Raw genomic sequence first — 24,792 nt, 5'->3', positions numbered from 1 at the left:
ACGTGCAGACTGACCAATTAAATGTTTACAGAGAAGGTTATCGACCAATAACGGTAGCTCTACAGTCAGACCGTCCAATCCAAAGATTTTAGGCTAATTCACCACGCCCCCTTCTCACTCAAGCGAACCAATCGGAGTAGGGGAGGGCGGGACTAGTTTGTGAACGAAACGGTTCTCGAGATTCTATGTAAGCTCTAGAAAAACAAAATGCCGGACGTTTGTGAAATTCCGGCCGGACATTTTTTTTAAGTCTAAAAAAGAGGAAATGTCCGGGTAAAAGAGGAAATGTCCGGGTAAAAGAGGACGTCTGGTCACCCTAGTTTAAGAGTCTTATTTGCGTAATCCTCCAGTGTGTTATTGAATACTACCCTTACATTTCCACCTTAAACAACTATGCGAAAGCTAGCACTAGGAATTCTACCCAAAACTCCTATTGACACAGTACTTATTTCCCATTTTATCCATTTAAAACACAAAACCAAGTCTACATCATGTCACTAAAACATCAATCTACTAGTAAAACGCTTATATTTGCTGTGTACTACCAAGATTGATTTCTCAGTTCCACATTAAATAGGTGAATATGCGAGGCTTTTCAAACACAATTCTTAGTCCTATTTTTTTTAAACACACAAACACCACAGAGAAACACACATGAATCTGACTCAATTTCTTTAAAACAAACAATAGTATTTACACCCTTCAATCACATTGTTATTGACCTTCTTCATATAAAACATGCAAAACAGAGTGCAGACACCTTTCAAACTTTGCTGTGCCTCACTTTCTTTATATAAAACACACAACCCATGGCCTTTACTCCTTTTTAATCTATACATAGGTGTCTGTACTTTTATATTTTTTTCAGAAATCATTTGCTGTTAGCTACCTGTTCATCTGAAAACTAGCCAGCTCTGGCTCTGCTCTGTAGTGTTGCTGCTTCTAAATTTCTTCCACATTTCAAACACGAGGCCAGTATTTCTTCTTATTTTACTCCATCTTTGGTCATGGAGATATTTAGAAGGGCAGTGGGGCTATTTGGGTCTGGTAAAATATAACATTAACGCACATTAACATTAATTTACTTGGTCATTTAATGGCTGAAAAACACTATGTTTCTAGACCTGGCAACGCTGTGGGTTTGGATTATTTGTGAAGGGACAGAGGGCGAGGTCAGAAGCAGGACCTTGGAGGAAGGGATCACAGGAGCTCTGCTCTGGACTGGGCACTTCTCAAAGGGAATATACTGCTTCAGCAAATGCTGTGAGAAGCAGCAGTGTTTTAGCTTTGACTGTTTCCTTAATCTTTGATCACACACCCTGGACATTTTATGACTAAGTACAGTAAATATCTTACAGATTGCTCCTTTAAATAGAGCAACCAGCCATTATCTCCAATGATTCTTATTAAACAGCCGTGATACTGACACCTAGTGGCCGCATGCATAGGTGAGAAATTCTGTATTATTCCAATTTTTGGATTTGCTTTATGGAGTCAGAGGAGAAAACATCTAGAAAATATATATATACCTAGTAAACAATTAGCCGTTGATTCAACGTTGAAATAACGTACAGACTGCCGTCTAATCAACGTTCTCTTAAGGTTGAAAATGAAAGTTGAAAAGACGACCAAACACAGACATTGAAAAGACGACTATTAGACGTATTTTGGACGTCCATTGACGTTATCGATTGGTCACAACTTAACTAACTTATTAAGATGGATTTTGGACGTCCATTGACGTTTACAACACAAAACACTCGAATGCAGACAGAAACAAGAGCGCAACTAAGTACAAGTGCACACAGACAGACAGTATAACACAATACAGACAAAAATGTGCTGTTAACTGTAGAAGATCTGCATAGCAGTCTTTATGGGAGCAGCCACGGAACAATAACATACAGGTACAGGAGATAACGCGCATATATGCAATGTGCAACAAGGCGCGGATATATGTGCAAAAAGACTTCAGGGTCACTGAGTGAGTTAGGTACGTGCAAATATTGCTTCACGTTAAGTGGTTGGTGAATGTGTGTTTGTGTATAACTGGAGCAGTCTGTCAGTTTCAGACTCTGGAGTTGCGGGGTATAATGGCTTGTGGGCTAGTTGTTGCAGGGTCTGGCTGTGTTGGACTGGACGCTGCGCTGCCTTCTTCCCAAAGGCAGGGGGGAGAACAGTTTGTGTGAGCGGTGAGTGGGGTCAAAGCAGAGGACGAGATCTTATCAAAAATATTGACACCCGGAGCAGGACTGCGTCCCTGGAGCTGTAACACTACCTCATGCTGCTCCGCTATTATACATTTTAAAATTCAATTGTGGGCTCAAATTCTATCTTATTTCCTAAGACTAAATATGTAAAGCATCCATCCATCCATTCATTCATTATCTGTAAGCTCTTATCCAGTTCAGGGTCATGGTGAGTCCAGAGCCTACCTGGAATCATTGGGCGCAAGGCGGGAATACACCCTGGAGGGGGCGCCAGTCCTTCACAGGGCAACACACACACTCACACCTACGGTCACTTTTGAGTCGCCAATCAACCTACCAACGTGTGTTTTTGGACTGTGGGAGGAAACTGGAGCACCCGGAGGAAGTCCACACGGACACGGGAAGAACACACCAACTCCTCACAGTCGCCCAGAGCAGGGTCCCTGGAGCTGTGTGACTGTGACACTACCTGCTGCGCCACCGTGCCGCCCACATGTAAAGCATTCATTCATTCATTATCTGTAACCGCTTATCCAATTCAGGGTCGCGATGGGTCCAGAGCCTACCTGGAATCATTGGGCGCAAGGCGGGAATACACCCTGGAGGGGGCGCCAGTCCTTCACAGGGCAACACAGACACACACACACATTCACTCACACCTACGGACACTTTTGAATCGCCAATCCACCTACCAACGTGTATTTTTTTGGACTGTGGGAGGAAACCGGAGCACCCGGAGGAAACCCACGCGGACACGGGGAGAACACACCAACACCTCACAGACAGTCACCCGGAGGAAACCCACGCGGACACGGGGAGAACACACCAACTCCTCACAGACAGTCACCCGGAGCAGGAATCGAACCCACAACCTCCAGATCCCTGGAGCTGTGTGACTGCGACACTCATAAATTCATAAATACCATGTGTTAATATTTGGTGGTAAAAATCGCATTGCTTACCACCCAGAGTGGAATGGATGGCTTACAATATTTATTTAAGACTATGAAGTTGATAAAATGGAGATGTACTTAAAACTGTGGGACTTGTGCATATAATTGATGAAAACAGGCTTTGACTGAGTAACAAGACTATTCCATCCAGCGCTGTTTTATTGACCTCTCAGGTCTTGATTTGAACAACTGGGCAAATTTAGGTTAAAAAAATATTAATTTTACATGTCGCATGATTTTGTACCAAAAAGCTGTACCATTCTTTTTAATTTATCCAACACTGTGCCCCTTTTCAAGTTGATGTCATCTCCCAGGCAAAAACTGTAGAGAGGGGAAGTGGAAGGCGGATAATCATTGTCTAATGAGTCCATCTGAAATTAAGTCCAAGTGCCACTTAAAGACCAGAGAATGGTAAGGGGAATTTGGTGTGTTTTTTTGTGGTGGGTTGGGGGGGCATCCACCTGTCAATCATATTAATTTCCAACTCAGCCCGAGTGTTCACGTCCTCCTGCTGGGATGCTAGACCTGGAACCAATCAACCTCAAAAGGTTAGTCCTGATTGCAGCCTTTGGCTTTTGTTAAACAGGGCTGCTTAAAGAGATTTGTTAGTGCAGGTGGGGCAGGAGCAAAGAGTGTGTGTGCACGCGTGTGTGTGTGTGTATGTAAGAGTTATACTGGTGTTGTCACAGTCTGAAAACCACATGAAAACCTTCACCAATTAGCCCTCTAACCGAAAGATGAAATGAATATTCATGAACTGAGTAAAATGGGCCAGTCAGATGTGGGTCAGGATCTACAACAGCCACTTTTCTCTCCCTCTGCACCCATACACACACATGCAGTATGGAGATGAGCTCATCACAGTTTGGTAGCACAGAAAATGAAAGATACTATGCAAAATTCAATTAAACAACCACGAAATTAGAATTTTAGGGTGCTTCATTCACATAAAACAAAATATAATATAGAATTATTCTGTATTAATTGTGTTTGCCTCATAGCTTTCATTCTTTTCAAGAGACGTCCTTTCAGTTTCCTGCACCTCCAGTATTCAGCCTTTGAAGTTGCAGTTTCTGCATCTCATTTCACATAATCCCAAACACACTGACAGACAACCAGCTCAGGGCTCTTATGTTTCCTAATGCAAATTCAAATGAGCTCATTTAGGCCCATGGTTTTGAGCTGTTATCTCACAGTGAAAGAATGGACATAAATAGCTATGAATTGTTTAACATCTGATGTGGGAGTGGAGCTCAGTTTTCTCTTCTCTCAAAGATGAAAGGCTTAAGTGCTGTTTCTCTGATGAGGACAGTTTTGATGCACCACCAGGTCATGAAAAGTTATTAAGAGTCCATTTTGTTGTCTTTGATTCAACAGTTTGTCTACTTATTTTCCTTTGACTTTCCTCTACTTTATGCAAGTGGCTCTATCTAAGCTCCTCAGATATCTTTTCAGTAATATCAGCTATATAGCAGTGCATGAGTGCTGAAATTAAATACTGATTAATGTGGTGTTAAAACTGGGGCAGAGGATTTTTGTGTTTCTGATTTTCTTCCTGATTTAACTTTGAACAAAAAATATACAAAAGAGACAGTGTCTTACATTTACATACCACTGTACAACTTTAGGGCGGCACGGTGGCGCAGCAGGTAGTGTCGCAGTCACACAGCTCCAGGGGCCTGGAGGTTGTGGGTTCGATCCCTGCTCCGGGTGACTGTCTGTGAGGAGTGTGGTGTGTGCTCTCTGTGTCTGCGTGTGTTTCCTCCGGGTGACTGTCTATGAGGAGTTGGTGTGTTGTCCACGTGGGCTTCCTCCGGGTGCTCCGGTTTCCTTCCACAGTCCAAAAACACACTTTAGTAGGTGGATTGGCGACTCAAAAAAAAAAAAGTGTCCGTAGGTGTGAGTGAATTGAAATGTGTGTGTTGCCCTGTGAAGGACTGGCGCCCCCTCCAGGGTGTATTCCCGCCTTGCGCCCAATGATTCCAGGTAGGCTCTGGACCCACCGCGACCCTGAATTGGATAAGCGGTTACAGATAATGAGATGAGACATACAACTTTAGCATTTTAAAACACTGGGCACAACACAGTTGGAAAAAAATATTTAATATGCATACAAAATTCACATAAAACAAAAATATACCAGTGTAAATTAGTGCACCGAGTATTCCTTGCTCTAAAACAGGAGCTTTTATTTTTATTTGTTCTCTGGGCTTCAATCCTTTAACAACATCAGTTAGAAACTTGTCCAAGTACTGTGATTGCACTCAGACGTCAGTCCATATAAGTGTTAGAGTTTGGGTATAAATGTATAATGCTGTATACCCGCTGAAAGCATAAAGGATTGTGAGCGGTGTCTGAGGAAAGCACGTTCTTGTAGAGCTCATCAATGGTCCTTGCTCTCATACACCTCAAATATGTACTGCAGGCCATTTTCCTCCTGTACTCCAGCAGGAACTCCAGGGAACCTGGGGACAAAACAATAAATATAGGAGATGCATGGATTGTATATTTATGCATGTATTTAGGGGATCTAATAAGAATATCTTAGTAGATCTCTGGTGAAATAGGAATAGCCAAACTTGTACTAGCCCAGTTCCAGTCTATCCAAATGTCTGTGGCTGTCTTTCTGTCCTACAGGCAAAATTCAAGTTAAATATCTCTGCAAAAAGCTACGTTAAGGCTAACTTGGATATGTTTCTTACCCTATAAATCAACAGCTAGGCTAGCTGTCAGGATTGGTTGATATCAGAGGGATTTTCAATTGATTATATATTTGCATGATGCCTTTTGCGTTAACAAAAATTAATAGCATAGTTTGCTGTGATTAATCACAATTAATGGAGCAGAGTCCCTTCTTCAGACTGAAGCCTTTAATAATGAACATTTAAATCTAAAATAAAGAATCAACATAAGATAAACACAATCTATCGATAAAGGGCAGAATGGTGGTGTCACACTGCTCCAGGGTCCTGGGGTTTCCTCCCACGGTCCAAAAACACACGTTTCTAAGTGGATTGGCTACACGTGAGCGTGTGAATGAGTGTGTTTTGCCCTGTGAAGGACTGGCACTCCTTCCAGGGAGTTTTACCACCTTGCGCTCAGTGATTCTGGGTAGGCTCCGGACCCACCACGACCCTGAACTGGATAAACAGTTACAGGCAAGGAATGGACGTCTATCTATTAAAACATGTAATCGCAAAAATACATTTGAAATGCTAGCACTTCCTTGGAGTGTTCTATGCATGACAAACTGGCTAGAGGAACCATTGTTTTATCCTTATTAAAATATCTGGGTAGTGTTGATGATTATTGAATTAAAATCTATTCATTTGCTGAATAAACGTTTCAGGGTGAAGTTTAGCATCGGACACAGAAGCTTTAATACATAAAATTAACGCTGCAGTTCTTGGTTCAACACTAGGTCAAGCAAGGTACAAAACAAAACAGGATCTCTCTCTAATGAAGAGATAGAGAGAAGAGGAAATCTAAGAGTGAGAGTTAGTTAGGAGTTGAAATTTTATACATATTTATTAAAAATAACACGTAATCTACCATCTGAACTTAGCAGTAGCAACGCTGTGGTTACACTGCTACATAAAACCATTAATATGTCACCAGGCTCTGTAAAAAGAGGAAGCTGTGGCTAAATTGTGGCCAAGTGATAAAATGTATAATTTGCAGTAAATAATTTCCACGTGTTAATTTTGACAGCACTAATAAAATAAATGAAAACAGACAAGAACTGTGAATCATGTGACAAGACTGAGTTTGATGTTAAGGAAACTTACAGTGAAACACTTCATGTAAGTGACCCCATAATTGCTAGTTGTTGTTTTGCATGATTTAAACAATTTGAAACAGACGTATGTCTGGGAACATATACAGGGGGCTGGGCATGCTCCACACATTAGTCAGATGAGATAAGAGTAAAGATAATAATCGTGTGTTGTGCTTCCACTGGCCCTGTAAGTGCTTTCCTAATGACTGCTGAGTGCAATAACTTGACATTAGGTACAACTCCATGCTGATGGCTCATGGCACATTTGTGTTGCAAGAGAGCCTTTTTAAAGCTTTGTTTTTTTAGACTCTCTGATGATTTCAACCTGTCTTTCAGCATTGAATTCAAAGCCAGACACACGTGCCAACAAATCCATTTACACCTTTGTAATGCAAAAAACCCAACAAGATAAATCATACACTCAATATAAAGTTTGTTTATTGGAGCACAGGTCTTTGGAAATCATGGGGAGCAAAATGGGTGATTTCTCTTTAGGAGATACCTTGGCAGGGTCTATTTTTGACTAACCTGCCAGGATTTTAAATAGAACTTGGCAATGCCTGGCAGACACTACAGGATATCTAAAATTTCAGTATGTACTTCATACTGCTCATACCACACAACATTTAAGACTTCCAACCTGTTGTTTTGTACTACACAACAATTGCAGATGTGGCTCTCTTTGCCTAGATTGTTTTGAGGGTTGTGAAATGTATGGAAGCAAATCTGTCTCATCAGACTTTGAAATATTACCACCTTTGAATTTGTAGCACTGGATTTTTTTGCACTGAAATTATGCATCTGAATTTTTGTTTGCGGGCGCCACAGTGGTGCAGCAGGTAGTGTCGCAGTCACACAGCTCCAGGGACCTGGAGGTTGTGGGTTCGATTCCTGCTCCGGGTGACTGTCTGTGAGGAGTGTGTTCTCCCCGTGTCCGTGTGGGTTTCCTCCCATGGTCCAAAAACACACGATGCAGGTGGATTGGCGACTCAAAAGTGTCCGTAGGTGTGAGTGTGTGAGTGAATGTGTCTGTGTTGCCCTGTGAAGGACTGGCGCCCCCTCCAGGGTGTATTCCCGCCTTGCGCCCAATGATTCCAGGTAGACTCTGGACCCACCGCGACCCTGAACTGGATAAGCGGTTACAGATAATGAATGAATGAATTTTTGTTTGCACTGAAATTATGCATCTGAATATAACTGCTCTTGAATTGAACTCGTGAATTTTCAAGAACACGTTTTCACTGTTATTATCCAAGGTTAATAAATTCAGATAAAAAAATTAAAGCTCAAAAAAATTTAAACAATATATTTCGAAGTTGCTCATATTCGGTAGATGAAATTCAGATACCAAAATACGAGTTACAAAAAATTCAGAAGACACATCCGGGATACCAAGTATGAGCAATCGATTCACTACACGTTTAGCTTCCTTCCGCAGATATTATCTCTTTATTTACAAAGTGTCTTAAAAATCTGAAAGGCTCACTAAAGACACAATATAACAGACTATTGATATCCTGAATATGAAGAAATTTTACTGTAGAATTTTTTTGTAATTGCCCTGTGAACATAGCATGTGATATGAAAGAATATGTAGAAACGTGCACCTTTATTTTTAAGAGTCTAGTTGAAACTGAGCATCTACTAGATTAAATAAATGTACCACTTACTCAGGAAGTAGCTTGTACTTATCCATGTTGATCTTGGGAATGAATGTGTCACAGTCAAACTGCTGCAGAATCCTTGTCACAAACAGGCGCTTGGGTCCAGTACTCTCCATTGCCTCCTACAGGAAAATATAACAATGGCACTAAAATTTGAAATTGTGCACAATAAAAGCAAATGAGTTGAATCTTCCAGCTTCCCTTCACTTCAAAATAAAGACTATTGTATGTTAGGACTGTTGCCTGTAATGAAAGTCAAAGTTCTCCTTGCTGTGAGGATCTCAAATCAATTAATTAATTTTTCCTTTTTTTTCCCCTCTTTTGCACTTCATTCATTCATTCATTCATACCCAATTCAGGAGCCTGCCCGGAATCACTGAGCACAAGGCGGGATCACACCCTGGAGTCCTTCACAGGACAATATACACTCACACCTATGGACACTTTTGAGTCGCCTGTCCACCTACTAACGTGTGTGTTTGGACTGTGGGAGGAAACCGGAGCACCCGGAGGAAACCCATGTGGACATGGGGAGAACACACCAACTCCTCACAGACAGTCACCCGGAGCGGTACTTGAACCCACAACCTCGAGGTCTCTGGAGCTGTGTGACTGCAACACTACCTGCTGCACCACCGTGCTGCCCCTTTTTGCCCTTTAGCATAATGGAAATACAATCAGTACAGAATACAAAATACTAGCCAAAAAAAAGTCATAATATATGAGAAATCATCTGTCATAGGTTGTGATATCACAAATCATGATAAGCACATTGCAGTATTGACAAAACTAACATGTACAAAGCTATGCCTAATTTAAAAAAAAATGTTAAAAATCATTCAGCACAGTTTGCTATTCAGTGCTTTGCATCAATGACTCTGAGTGCATTTACATAATAATCCAATCATAATAAGATTTCTGCAGTTATTTGATTATTCAGCTGGTCATGTAAACAGCATACTCTGATTTCTTAGATTGGATTAAGACCTAGAAATCTGATTAAGAAATCCAATTAAAGGCTGGATTTTACTAATCTGATTCTCAGCAAACGTATACGCGTACCCCAAATTTCTTTCAGTGTTCTCTGTCTGTACCTGCACGTAAAACGTAACCAGACAGAGTGTAGAGCTGTCTCACAACACATTCTGAAGTTCTCTCACCCCTCTATCTGAAAAATCATTAAGTACCACTCACACCCACCAGTCCTTACCATGAATGCGCATCCAGCAGGCACGGTTCTGTCTGTAATGGAGGGACTCGTTCACTGGGTTCAAGAACAGATGCTTGTTCAAATAAAGCTCTTTGCAGCAATACAATGAAAGCTGAAAGGAGGGCAGCATGCATAGTCTTTGAAACCATTAAAAAAACCAAGATCCATAATTGCGTGAAAAGTAAATGTTTACAAATAGCTGCAGCAAGTTTAATATTTACGTGACTTTATTGGCTACATGAATGAGCCTGAATGTATGCCTGACTCATCTAAACCAGGAGTTTCCCATTATCTGATTACCAAAGTACCTGTAAACGTGTTGATCAGATTACCGACAACACCTGATTTTCTGCAGTTATCAGTTCATTAAGTGCATGTACACATGCTCACTGAGTGTGCTTGTTATACATTTCACACACACAAAAGAGTGAGTTCTTAAAATGACAGTATACATGATATGCTCCAAGAATTTTCTGCCCATCTCTAGCTGTCTCGTCAAAACTAAACCACTCACATATGAATGGCACAAAACTTATCTGCTGAAGTGCAGAGTGTCAAAGGTGAACAACAACAATCAGCTCAAAACATCCAAGGTTTCAGGTTTTAAGGTATTAAGTGACCACGAGACAAAGGAGTAAGAGAGTGAGAGATGTGGAGAAGCTTTTGTAAAATAGCGTCCTTGAGCAGTGCGGTTGCCACAGCAACTGTGTGTAGACTTAAGAGGGTGTGAGGAGGAACTGCAGCTTGATGCATGGTTGGCACAACTAACTATAGAGATAATTAAACATTTAACAAATGTATAAAAAGCGTAAGGCCAACTCACACCAACGCCTGATAAAATGCAATTGAAAACATGTAAGGAACTTCTCTGCAGTGGTCAAGGTGACTATGCAGGTTACTTTCTCCATACCAGTAATACACCGATTAACCATAACATTATGACCACCTCCTTATTTCTACACTCACTGCCCATTCTCTCAGCATCACTGACCATACATTGTTTGCCCCCTTTCACCCTCTTCTTCAATGGTCAGGACACACCAGAGGACCACCAAAGAGCAGGTATGATTTGGGTGGTTGATCATTCACAGTACTGCATTGGTAGCGTGTTAATGGGTGTTGTGCTGGTACAAATTGTGAGACACAGTAGGACTGCTAAAGCTACTTAACCCCCTTAGCGTTGCTGAGTCTAATCCACTGGTAATAGCACAACATTAACACACTACCACATCAGTGTCACTGCAGCGCAGACAATGATCCACCACAAATATCTTACCTGCTCTGTGGGCGTCCTGACCGTTGAAAGGGAGAACAGAAGGAGTTCAGTTTCTGATTGTAGAACTACTAAGAGCTCAAGAGCAACAAGGAGGGTGTCATAATGTTATGGTTGATCAGTGTTTGGATTACACTCTGATGTTGCAGTCATTCTGTCTGTTGCAAACTCACATAAGACTTACTAGATCACAAACACACACACACACACACACACCTTAGTCCTTTCCCCACTTTGTATCGCATTTACATCACATTTTTCTGGTCAATAATTTTTTTTTAATTGGGTAAAAATTACCTTCATTCTTCACAAATGAGCTGTTCCCTTGCTCACCTTGTACAATGAACTCCCACCAATTACCCAGATCTGGTCAGATAGTGATGCTAGCTCTGGTGTGCCCAGCAGCCTGAGTGCTGAGCTGAAGTCAGACGCCAGATAGTGTGCTCCCTCTGGAGGCATCCTAAACCAAGACAGATCAACATAGAGTGCACAGAAAGACAATTTATTACATTGTAATTCTAAGGCTGCATAAAGTCTTTTTAAAAAAATATTTTTAAAATAAAGTATTTACCAAATTTATATCACTTATCAATGATTTAATTCACTGAAATTTGAGGTTATTAAGAATGCTTGCAGTTACAATAGGAGTCTGACCATTGTCTTAAGAGTGTTTCATCTGACTGGATTTTATAAAACATAGGCCAAATACTACTAACCATAGCAAGAAGTAATGTAAACAAGCAATGTAAATCAACCTGGGAGGGTAAGACAAACACATGTCAAAGCAGTAACTAGTTATTTTCAAGCTGCCACTAACTCAAGTTCAATGTAGCTCTGAGATGCTTGGAGAATAGTAACTGTTCATTTTAGGTTTGTTACCTAATATTCAGCCATACAAACTAGCATCACACTGAGTCATAGGGAGAGGGCAGGCCATCCTACTCACTCAGCGAGCAAGGACACTTGGAATCCTAGCCATTGATCGCCAAGCCATCACTAAATGTATACTAACATTACCCCAACACTTGCACTACTTAGAGGTCCCACCCTCTTCATTTTTTTTAAACTAACTGGAAAATGGTAAGTCAAGCAGCAGTTAACTGCAAATTCACTGAGTGGGTTGTTGACATGACACAAGTTCTTACTTGAGTTCCCTGCTAAGCACAACGTTGATTCTGTTCTTGAGAGGCCGGTTCTGTGGCGGTATTGAGAACCACGTCTTTCTGCCCATTATAACCACATTCTTCCTACCTATAAAATCATGTGCCAACACCACAATCCATTACATACGGTTAAAGCTATTCTCCGTAAAATATACAAATGCCATTTATGTTATTTTTAAAAAGCTAAAAATGTAATCATAAAATTGATTAAGGGTGCAATACACATTTCACTGTCTTACCTTCTACAGTAGGTGTCATTGTCATCTTCTGGAAGTGTCTGAATTCCTTACTGTAAACACAAACATTCACCGTTTAACAAAACCTAGCACCAGAATCAAACATCAACAAGTGATTTTATTCTTTCACTACCAATTTTACAGATGCAAGGGCACATTTTACTTAAATATTTGTACAAATTTTAAAGACAAAAAGTTCTATGAGTAACTACGTTTAATATATTCAACTCTCTTAGAAGTTCAGAATAAAATAAATTAAAGTTCAGTGCAAATAAACTTAAAGAAAATGGATAAAATGGTTAAATAGTACATTTTAACGTTGTTTTGTTGTATTATTTTGAATACAAAATATATATCATTGATAATTTTATACTGTTGTTCAAATGCTGTATCTCCTGTTGTGTGCCTTGGTTAAAATCATCTTAAAGTGCCCTACATTTATTTAAAAAAATGCTAAATTGCTAAAGTTATTATAAAACTATAATTTCTTGGCAATTTCATACCTCATACTTAGTTCATAGTTAGTCAGGCTGTTATTTTAAATAAGAATTTGTTGTTAATTGACTTGCCTCGGTTAAATAAAATAAAAAAAATTTAAATAGTACATAGTTCGTACTAAGAACTAAGCTCTCTGGTAGAGGTGGTAGTTTGACCTTTCACTTTATACCGCACAACTGCAGTGAGCACAATGAACCTTACCGCGGTAAAGTTGGCTCAGCGTTCGATATTCGCCAGACATTCACCCACGAATATCCTTGTTATTAATAAAAACAAAATGTACACGCCAAATGACTACTTCAGTGCAATTACTACATATTGTGAACTTATTCACACACACTGGCGTTCAATGTTTTTACTGCTGTAAGATGTGAAAATATCATTATGTGATTTACAGATGAGTTCTTTCTGGCGGAGAAGCGCTTTAGCGACGCAACTTCTTTTCAAAATAAAAGTCTTGGGTATGAGCCATTTAAATATCAGCATTTAAATACGTAAACCCTGTAACACACTTTTGAAAGCTGATTGAACATCAGCTTCCCTGTGTGTTGTATGTAAACCTTGTAACAAATTTGTGAAAACAGATTCTGTGTCAGATTTTCTATATTTTCTGTTTCTGAACTAGGAAAAATGAGTTTCACAATTAAACGACATGACCCCTGGACCCAATTTCAGTCCTATGATGTAGTACACCCAAGGACCAATACATTTCATGCTGATTTGGACATGTGAACCTTGTAACAAATTTGTGAAATTAGATTTTATATGAGATTTTCTATATTTTCTGTTTTCGGACTAGGAAAGATGGGTTTCACAATTCAATGACATGACTCACAGCCCAAATTTCAGGCCTATGATGTAGTACACCCAAGGACCAATAAATTTTATACTCATTTGGACTTGTGAACCTTGTAACAAATTTGTGAAAACACATTCTATCCGAGATTTCCTATATTTTCTGTCTCTGGACTAGGAAAGATGGGTTTCACAATTAAATGACATGACTCACAGCCCAATTTTTGGGCCTATGATGAAGTACACCCAAGGACCAATACATTTCATACTCATTTGGACATGTGAACCTTGTAACAAATTTGTGAAATCAGATTTTATATGAGATTTTCTATATTTTCTGTTTTCGGACTAGGAAAGATGGGTTTCACAATTCAATGACATGACTCACAGCCCAAATTTCAGGCCTATGATGTAGTACACCCAAGGACCAATAAATTTTATACTCATTTGGACTTGTGAACCTTGTAACAAATTTGTGAAAACACATTCTATCCGAGATTTCCTATATTTTCTGTTTCTGAACTAGGAAAGATGGGTTTCACAATTAAATGACATGACTCACAGACCTAATTTCGGGCCTATGATGAAGTACACCCAAGGACCAATACATTTCATGCTGATTTGGACATGTGAACCTTGTAACAAATTTGTGAAATCAGATTTTATATGAGATTTTCTATATTTTCTGTTTTCGGACTAGGAAAGATGGGTTTCACAATTCAATGACATGACTCACAGCCCAAATTTCAGGCCTATGATGAAGTACACCCAAGGACCAATAAATTTTATACTCATTTGGACTTGTGAACCTTGTAACAAATTTGTGAAAACACATTCTATCCGAGATTTTCTATATTTTCTGTTTCTGAACTAGGAAAAATGAGTTTCACAATTAAACGACATGACCCCTGGACCCAATTTCAGTCCTATGATGTAGTACACCCAAGGACCAATACATTTCATGCTCATTTGGACATGTGAACCTTGTAACAAATTTGTGAAATTAGATTTTATATGAGATTTTCTATATTTTCTGTTTTCGGACTAGGAAAGTTGGGTTTCACAATTAAATGACATGACTCACAGCCCAATTTTTGGGCCTATGATGAAGTACACCCAAGGACCAATACATTTCATACTCATTTGGACATGTGAACCTTGTAACAAATTTGTGAAATCAGATTTTATATGAGATTTTCTATATTTTCTGTTTTCGGACTAGGAAAGATGGGTTTCACAATTCAATGACATGACTCACAGCCCAAATTTCAGGCCTATGATGTAGTACACCCAAGGACCAATAAATTTTATACTCATTTGGACTTGTGAACCTTGTAACAAATTTGTGAAAACACATTCTATCCGAGATTTCCTATATTTTCTGTTTCTGAACTAGGAAAGATGGGTTTCACAATTAAATGACATGACTCACAGACCTAATTTCGGGCCTATGATGAAGTACACCCAAGGACCAATACATTTCATGCTGATTTGGACATGTGAACCTTGTAACAAATTTGTGAAATCAGATTTTATATGAGATTTTCTATATTTTCTGTTTTCGGACTAGGAAAGATGGGTTTCACAATTCAATGACATGACTCACAGCCCAAATTTCAGGCCTATGATGTAGTACACCCAAGGACCAATAAATTTTATACTCATTTGGACTTGTGAACCTTGTAACAAATTTGTGAAAACACATTCTATCCGAGATTTTCTATATTTTCTGTTTCTGAACTAGGAAAAATGAGTTTCACAATTAAACGACATGACCCCTGGACCCAATTTCAGTCCTATGATGTAGTACACCCAAGGACCAATACATTTCATGCTCATTTGGACATGTGAACCTTTTAAAAAATTTGTGAAATCAAATTCTATGTCAGATTTCCTATATTTTCTATGGGTTGATGGGTGTCACAATTCAATGACATGACCCACAGCCCCAATTTCAGTCCTGTGATGAAGTACACCCAAGGACCAATACATTCCATGCTCATATGGACATGTGAACCTTGTAACAAATTTGTGAAATCAGATTTTATATGAGATTTTCTATATTTTCTGTTTCTGGACTAGGAAAGATGGGTTTCACAATTCAATGACATGACTCACAGCCCAAATTTCAGGCCTATGATGTAGTACACCCAAGGACCAATAAATTTTATACTCATTTGGACTTGTGAACCTTGTAACAAATTTGTGAAAACACATTCTATCCGAGATTTCCTATATTTTCTGTTTCTGAACTAGGAAAGATGGGTTTCACAATTAAATGACATGACTCACAGACCTAATTTCGGGCCTATGATGAAGTACACCCAAGGACCAATACATTTCATGCTGATTTGGACATGTGAACCTTGTAACAAATTTGTGAAATCAGATTTTATATGAGATTTTCTATATTTTCTGTTTTCGGACTAGGAAAGATGGGTTTCACAATTCAATGACATGACTCACAGCCCAAATTTCAGGCCTATGATGTAGTACACCCAAGGACCAATAAATTTTATACTCATTTGGACTTGTGAACCTTGTAACAAATTTGTGAAAACACATTCTATCCGAGATTTCCTATATTTTCTGTTTCTGAACTAGGAAAGATGGGTTTCACAATTAAATGACATGACTCACAGACCTAATTTCGGGCCTATGATGAAGTACACCCAAGGACCAATACATTTCATGCTGATTTGGACATGTGAACCTTGTAACAAATTTGTGAAATCAGATTTTATATGAGATTTTCTATATTTTCTGTTTTCGGACTAGGAAAGATGGGTTTCACAATTCAATGACATGACTCACAGCCCAAATTTCAGGCCTATGATGTAGTACACCCAAGGACCAATAAATTTTATACTCATTTGGACTTGTGAACCTTGTAACAAATTTGTGAAAACACATTCTATCCGAGATTTCCTATATTTTCTGTCTCTGGACTAGGAAAGTTGGGTTTCACAATTAAATGACATGACTCACAGCCCAATTTTTGGGCCTATGATGAAGTACACCCAAGGACCAATACATTTCATACTCATTTGGACATGTGAACCTTGTAACAAATTTGTGAAATCAGATTTTATATGAGATTTTCTATATTTTCTGTTTTCGGACTAGGAAAGATGGGTTTCACAATTCAATGACATGACTCACAGCCCAAATTTCAGGCCTATGATGTAGTACACCCAAGGACCAATAAATTTTATACTCATTTGGACTTGTGAACCTTGTAACAAATTTGTGAAAACACATTCTATCCGAGATTTTCTATATTTTCTGTTTCTGAACTAGGAAAAATGAGTTTCACAATTAAACGACATGACCCCTGGACCCAATTTCAGTCCTATGATGTAGTACACCCAAGGACCAATACATTTCATGCTCATTTGGACATGTGAACCTTTTAAAAAATTTGTGAAATCAAATTCTATGTCAGATTTCCTATATTTTCTATGGGTTGATGGGTGTCACAATTCAATGACATGACCCACAGCCCCAATTTCAGTCCTGTGATGAAGTACACCCAAGGACCAATACATTCCATGCTCATATGGACATGTGAACCTTGTAACAAATTTGTGAAATCAGATTTTATATGAGATTTTCTATATTTTCTGTTTCTGGACTAGGAAAGATGGGGATCACAATTAAGTCTTCGAACTGCACATTTTATTTAGGTTGGTTGTAGATGCTCTAAAATATATATTTTTGAACATAAAATTATGCATTATCCTGCTGAACTACAGGAACTGTTATTTAACTATTTACATCAACACACACAGGGACATATTACACATCAGTGCAGTGTGGACAGTGCAGGTCCTGTCCAGTTTGAGAGAATGTCTCCCATTCTTCTGGTGTCATTGCCAGACATTTGTGGTGGAACCAGAAATTGCACACATTACACTGTATCAGCAGAGTAAAAAGAAAAAAAGAGAGAAAAAGAAACATGTAATTGACTGTGATTTAGAGACTGACAAACGTTGATCTATTACAACAAACTGGAATACTGACCCACTGTGTATAACAGGGATAAGATCTCCGTGCGCACATGTGGCATAATTCATCCAGATTATCTGAAATAGGTAGTTTTGGAGAAAATTCAATTAATATGACATTTTAACTGATTTCTATATCTTTATCCTGAGTTTTTATTTTAATATATATTATAAATTGCTGTTCACTCCCAGTGTTTTTGATTATTTGTAGGATTCAAGCAAATTATTTTGTACATTTTCATACATCACACTAACCTTGGGTTTCCCAAACTGTATATTTATTTTTAAATCAAATATTTCAAATAACATTTTTTATAACATGAAGAACTTCGCAAGTAAGTACCTTTCCTCCTATTCCTAATGTAACACATTGTGCAGCAATGAATGTAAGTTATTGGAACCTCTACTTGCAAAGTTCATCACAAACTGAAGCAGCTGTATTACAACAGGATCATTAGAGTTGGGAATTTATGGAAACTATTCATCAAGAGAAAAAATGTTATTTGAAATATTTGATTTAAAAATAAATATACAGTTTGGGAAACCCAAGGTTAGTGTGATGTATGAAAATGTACAAAATAATTTGCTTGAATCCTACAAATAATCAAAAACACTGGGAGTGAACAGCAATTTATAATATATATTAAAATAAAAACTCAGGATAAAGATATAGAAATCAGTTAAAATGTCATATTAATTGAATTTTCTCCAAAACTACCTATTTCAGATAATCTGGATGAATTATGCCACATGTGCGCACGGAGATCTTATCCCTGTTATACACAGTGGGTCAGTATTCCAGTTTGTTGTAATAGATCAACGTTTGTCAGTCTCTAAATCACAGTCAATTACATGTTTCTTTTTCTCTCTTTTTTTCTTTTTACTCTGCTGATACAGTGTAATGTGTGCAATTTCTGGTTCCACCACAAATGTCTGGCAATGACACCAGAAGAATGGGAGACATTCTCTCAAACTGGACAGGACCTGCACTGTCCACACTGCACTGATGTGTAATATGTCCCTGTGTGTGTTGATGTAAATAGTTAAATAACAGTTCCTGTAGTTCAGCAGGATAATGCATAATTTTATGTTCAAAAATATATATTTTAGAGCATCTACAACCAACCTAAATAAAATGTGCAGTTCGAAGACTTAATTGTGATCCCCATCTTTCCTAGTCCAGAAACAGAAAATATAGAAAATCTCATATAAAATCTGATTTCACAAATTTGTTACAAGGTTCACATGTCCATATGAGCATGGAATGTATTGGTCCTTGGGTGTACTTCATCACAGGACTGAAATTGGGGCTGTGGGTCATGTCATTGAATTGTGACACCCATCAACCCATAGAAAATATAGGAAATCTGACATAGAATTTGATTTCACAAATTTTTTAAAAGGTTCACATGTCCAAATGAGCATGAAATGTATTGGTCCTTGGGTGTACTACATCATAGGACTGAAATTGGGTCCAGGGGTCATGTCGTTTAATTGTGAAACTCATTTTTCCTAGTTCAGAAACAGAAAATATAGAAAATCTCGGATAGAATGTGTTTTCACAAATTTGTTACAAGGTTCACAAGTCCAAATGAGTATAAAATTTATTGGTCCTTGGGTGTACTACATCATAGGCCTGAAATTTGGGCTGTGAGTCATGTCATTGAATTGTGAAACCCATCTTTCCTAGTCCGAAAACAGAAAATATAGAAAATCTCATATAAAATCTGATTTCACAAATTTGTTACAAGGTTCACATGTCCAATTGAGTATGAAATGTATTGGTCCTTGGGTGTACTTCATCATAGGCCCAAAAATTGGGCTGTGAGTCATGTCATTTAATTGTGAAACCCAACTTTCCTAGTCCAGAGACAGAAAATATAGGAAATCTCGGATAGAATGTGTTTTCACAAATTTGTTACAAGGTTCACAAGTCCAAATGAGTATAAAATTTATTGGTCCTTGGGTGTACTACATCATAGGCCTGAAATTTGGGCTGTGAGTCATGTCATTGAATTGTGAAACCCATCTTTCCTAGTCCGAAAACAGAAAATATAGAAAATCTCATATAAAATCTGATTTCACAAATTTGTTACAAGGTTCACATGTCCAAATGAGCATGAAATGTATTGGTCCTTGGGTGTACTTCATCATAGGCCCAAAAATTGGGCTGTGAGTCATGTCATTTAATTGTGAAACCCAACTTTCCTAGTCCGAAAACAGAAAATATAGAAAATCTCATATAAAATCTAATTTCACAAATTTGTTACAAGGTTCACATGTCCAAATGAGCATGAAATGTATTGGTCCTTGGGTGTACTTCATCATAGGCCCGAAATTAGGTCTGTGAGTCATGTCATTTAATTGTGAAACCCATCTTTCCTAGTTCAGAAACAGAAAATATAGGAAATCTCGGATAGAATGTGTTTTCACAAATTTGTTACAAGGTTCACAAGTCCAAATGAGTATAAAATTTATTGGTCCTTGGGTGTACTACATCATAGGCCTGAAATTTGGGCTGTGAGTCATGTCATTGAATTGTGAAACCCATCTTTCCTAGTCCGAAAACAGAAAATATAGAAAATCTCATATAAAATCTAATTTCACAAATTTGTTACAAGGTTCACATGTCCAAATGAGCATGAAACGTATTGGTCCTTGGGTGTACTTCATCATAGGCCCGAAATTAGGTCTGTGAGTCATGTCATTTAATTGTGAAACCCATCTTTCCTAGTTCAGAAACAGAAAATATAGGAAATCTCGGATAGAATGTGTTTTCACAAATTTGTTACAAGGTTCACAAGTCCAAATGAGTATAAAATTTATTGGTCCTTGGGTGTACTACATCATAGGCCTGAAATTTGGGCTGTGAGTCATGTCATTGAATTGTGAAACCCAACTTTCCTAGTCCAGAGACAGAAAATATAGGAAATCTCGGATAGAATGTGTTTTCACAAATTTGTTACAAGGTTCACAAGTCCAAATGAGTATAAAATTTATTGGTCCTTGGGTGTACTACATCATAGGCCTGAAATTTGGGCTGTGAGTCATGTCATTGAATTGTGAAACCCATCTTTCCTAGTTCAGAAACAGAAAATATAGGAAATCTCGGATAGAATGTGTTTTCACAAATTTGTTACAAGGTTCACAAGTCCAAATGAGCATGAAATGTATTGGTCCTTGGGTGTACTTCATCATAGGACTGAAATTGGGTCCAGGGGTCATGTCGTTTAATTGTGAAACTCATTTTTCCTAGTTCAGAAACAGAAAATATAGAAAATCTGACACAGAATCTGTTTTCACAAATTTGTTACAAGGTTTACATACAACACACAGGGAAGCTGATGTTCAATCAGCTTTCAAAAGTGTGTTACAGGGTTTACGTATTTAAATGCTGATATTTAAATGGCTCATACCCAAGACTTTTATTTTGAAAAGAAGTTGCGTCGCTAAAGCGCTTCTCCGCCAGAAAGAACTCATCTGTAAATCACATAATGATATTTTCACATCTTACAGCAGTAAAAACATTGAACGCCAGTGTGTGTGAATAAGTTCACAATATGTAGTAATTGCACTGAAGTAGTCATTTGGCGTGTACATTTTGTTTTTATTAATAACCAGGATATTCGTGGGTGAATGTCTGGCGAATATCGAACGCTGAGCCAACTTTACCGCGGTATGAAACCTTCCTGCACTTCTGGACTTCTGCTCCTGAGTGGACATGTTTAAGAAACACCTTGCAAATATATTTCTTGAAGGCAAAAACGTAAAACACAACAAGAACACATAAATTGCATTTATAGCTAATGCTAATGCTTCTAAATTGAAGCAACTTTTCATGTTTGTTACATTTTAAAATCGTGGGTGTACTACTACAGTACCTTAACTGAGAATTCAATATTACTTCTTGGTAATTCAGCTCTTAGGATAAATTATAAAAAAAAAAATACCCTCCAGGTTAAAATATTGTGCATATTGCATAAAACAACGACCTTATTCAGCGCGTGTATAACAATTGCAGTCAAAAGGCCAGTGCATATTTCAGAAGCCTGGGTTGAATAAGTAAATAAAATAATAATTTACCATGAATTCACATTAAACCCATCTTAATTACTCTTACATGTTATGTGCGAATGAATGAGTGAGACAGTGTTAGGATGCTGAGACGACAGAATATTATTAACAAGAGGTTTGTGTTTCTGTGACGGCTAGGAAAAGACGTAAAATAAATAAATACATAACTCAATAAATACTGCATACATAAACTTTAATCTGCTAATTTTTTTAACTTACTGTTCCACCTTAAATGGCGGAACTGTCGAGAAGGGTATCTCTGCAGGTGGGAGGGACAACCTAATCCTAAACCTATCCCTAGCACTAACCATAACCTCCCATTTGCCGGTATCCGCCTAGTTCCTGTGTATGCCCCGCCCACTCGGTCTCCGACCTACAGACATGTGTAGTAGTGATAGGAATTTCGGCTCTTTTTGGGGAGCCGGCTCTTTTGGCTCGGCTCTTCATAAAGAGCCGGCTCTTTCGGCTCCTAAATGGCTCTTTGTTTTACCACTTATTTCCATTGGTACAGAACAATATTACCTACATTTTACATGACTGTATGGACAAAATATTATTGTTCAATATTAAAAATAATAGTGTTGCAATGGCCAATAGTTTTATGGCTGTCTTGTAATAACTCACTGATTGCACTCAATAAATTCAATTGTATAAATAACTGGATTTTTATTTAAACATCTTAATAAAAAATCACTTGTAAACTCTGAAATACAGCCAATGGAATCCAAAAAGTAGGTATTACAAAATAGCTTATTAAATTAAATAATCATCCATTTCTGGGTAATAAAATAAACAAATACTCTGCAAAGTGCAAAACAGCAGCATTCAACGATAGTGATTAAAACAACCACAACTGTCAACAAACATTTAACTGATTTAACATTTTCTTCAACTATTTTTTGGAAGGCCGATTGGCATTCAGGAAAGCCAAGCGTCTCAGGTTGGAGGGTTGGAGCTTGCTTGTTGTTCTCTGATTGGTTGAATGACAAGCCTTAGAAAAAAATGGCTCGGTCTTAGACCGGAGCCGGCTCTTTGAACCGGTTCGTTCGCAACCGATACATCACTAATGTGTAGTCGGTGTGTGTGGGTCTGTGGTGGAGCAATCTAAGCAAAGCATTTAAGGATGAACGAAAAATTCAAATACGAAGCTTTATAATGGGAATCCAACTTCTTACCTTAATCTAATGGGATGCCAGGGCAAATTACCGCTTTTTCCGATTCCCATATCAGGACACACTGCAACAATGCAGTTCAGTATAGACGACATATCCACGGTTAATATGAAAGTTATGCAGAAATAACTGCTGTGTTCAAGCGCTGCTCCCCCGCACTGTGCTTCTTCCCGCCACTTTGTTTGCCGTGGAAATGACGTGTCAAGACACTCACCCGCTAACATTATATTCCTGCAGCGCGCGCAAAGCGCCCCCTGCTGGGGCGCGCTTACTATAGCAGGAAAACGGTATTGACTGAAAGTCTCTTGACATTTGTGGTGTGTCATACTTTTACCTGGGGTCTGCTCACATTTTAAGCATTTCATTGTTTGAAAGAACAAAAGAGAGCAACATTAAATGAATTTAAATCGTTTTCAGAAAAGATAAAGCAATATCTCCCTAGATTCAAGAGAAATAGAATCTGTTTTCCCAAAGCGCGGGTCAGTTGATTCTGGGTAGTATCAATAGCTGACCCAAACCTTCAGGATGAAGCAGGTCCAGAATTAATAAATAAACAGTATATATATTTATACCCTACAAACAAATTGTACATACATACATATGTATACCATTATATATATATGTATAAATGGATACTGAAGAAACAGGAGAGAATGACTTTCACCTTGATCTTTATTTGATGTAACTGTTAGCAAAGGTGCCTAAATACCATCTGCCATTCAACTAAGTGAATACCTGTAGGACAGAGTGCCTTTGCCCACACTGCAGTTGATGTTTACTTGTGAACCAGACCGCACCTGGGTGACGCAAGTGCCCAGGTGGTCATCGAAATTAAGGTCTTTATCCCAAACCTCCAGTTTTATGTTGTCATTGGTTTTGCAGTTGGGGAAGTAAAACTCTGCGCTCCACGAAGGGCTGGCATTGTCCTTGTAAAACTCTGTCATTCCTCCAAAAGTGGAGCCACACCACACTTTCAGGTATGGATCAGGGGGGCCAGTGGGGTCACCTTGCAAGCTATACGCCCGCATGCCCCACACTCGGACAGTAGCATCAGTCGGCACCAGGTGAGCTGCTAGAACCAGGACAACGATAGATAACAGCCGGAGAGTCATGGCTTTGTCTGAGGAGAATAAATCAAAGTGTTGAAACCAATGGAACCCATACAACAGCAGTAATACATTTTTGTTTTTCAGCCTCACCTCTGTACATTTGACCATTTTAGCATTTTGTTTGTTTCTCATCAATACAGGACTGTGTGAAAGTTTGTAATGTTTTGAAAGCCTAGGCAGATGACACAGATCTATATGTCTACATTTATTCTGGCATTTTGTTGTGCAGAATGTCTATCAACTGATACTGACAATTTAATATACTGGTAAAGAAATAAAACATAAATGCATAAAATAATGTTTTGCAAAATCTCTCACCTCAATTCATGTAGCGACTGAGAATATAAGTGCTTCGTGTAGTCTGAATATATAGCAAATAAATCTGTACACCAACCTTGAAATTATCAACACTGAGGGTCAACTAAATATTTGTGTTTGACTGTTAAAGTTTGTCTAAAGTTAAAGTTTGACTAATGTAATCAGGCCACATTCTGACCACTGAAATATTCTTCTTAATATCACAAACAAATATCACATATGTGTAGATACAGGCAATTGTGTGTAATTCAAGTAATGTGAAGGTATAAAACATTATTTTCAACAAAAAAAGAAAAAAAAAGAAAAACATAATGTGTGAAATGCATATGGGC

The 24,792-nt window shown here is 38.3% G+C and overlaps 1 protein-coding gene across 2 annotated transcripts; it reads right to left on the bottom strand.

Moving 5' to 3' along the window:
* Positions 1–5,267: 5,267 nt before the first annotated feature.
* Positions 5,268–23,674, bottom strand: LOC136678737 (dihydrofolate reductase-like). 2 transcript variants are annotated; one of them, XM_066656857.1, is made up of 6 exons: positions 23,037–23,662; positions 12,491–12,540; positions 12,234–12,339; positions 11,422–11,548; positions 8,612–8,727; positions 5,274–5,628 (listed from the first exon to the last, which is right to left on the bottom strand). In XM_066656857.1, the coding sequence occupies exons 1-6, from the start codon at positions 23,396–23,398 to the stop codon at positions 5,547–5,549; spliced, it is 843 nt and encodes a 280-aa protein (XP_066512954.1). In that variant the 5' UTR covers positions 23,399–23,662; the 3' UTR covers positions 5,274–5,546. The 2 variants fall into 2 exon arrangements, with proteins under 2 accessions (XP_066512955.1, XP_066512954.1); XM_066656858.1 differs by lacking the exon at positions 8,612–8,727 and having other exon boundaries at positions 5,268–5,628; positions 23,037–23,674.
* Between the last annotated feature and the right edge of the window lie 1,118 nt (positions 23,675–24,792).

This window comes from Hoplias malabaricus, chromosome Y, assembly GCF_029633855.1.
Source record: "Hoplias malabaricus isolate fHopMal1 chromosome Y, fHopMal1.hap1, whole genome shotgun sequence".
In the NCBI taxonomy this organism is placed as follows: domain Eukaryota; kingdom Metazoa; phylum Chordata; class Actinopteri; order Characiformes; family Erythrinidae; genus Hoplias; species Hoplias malabaricus.
This window is presented reverse-complemented; position numbering and strand designations above follow the sequence as displayed.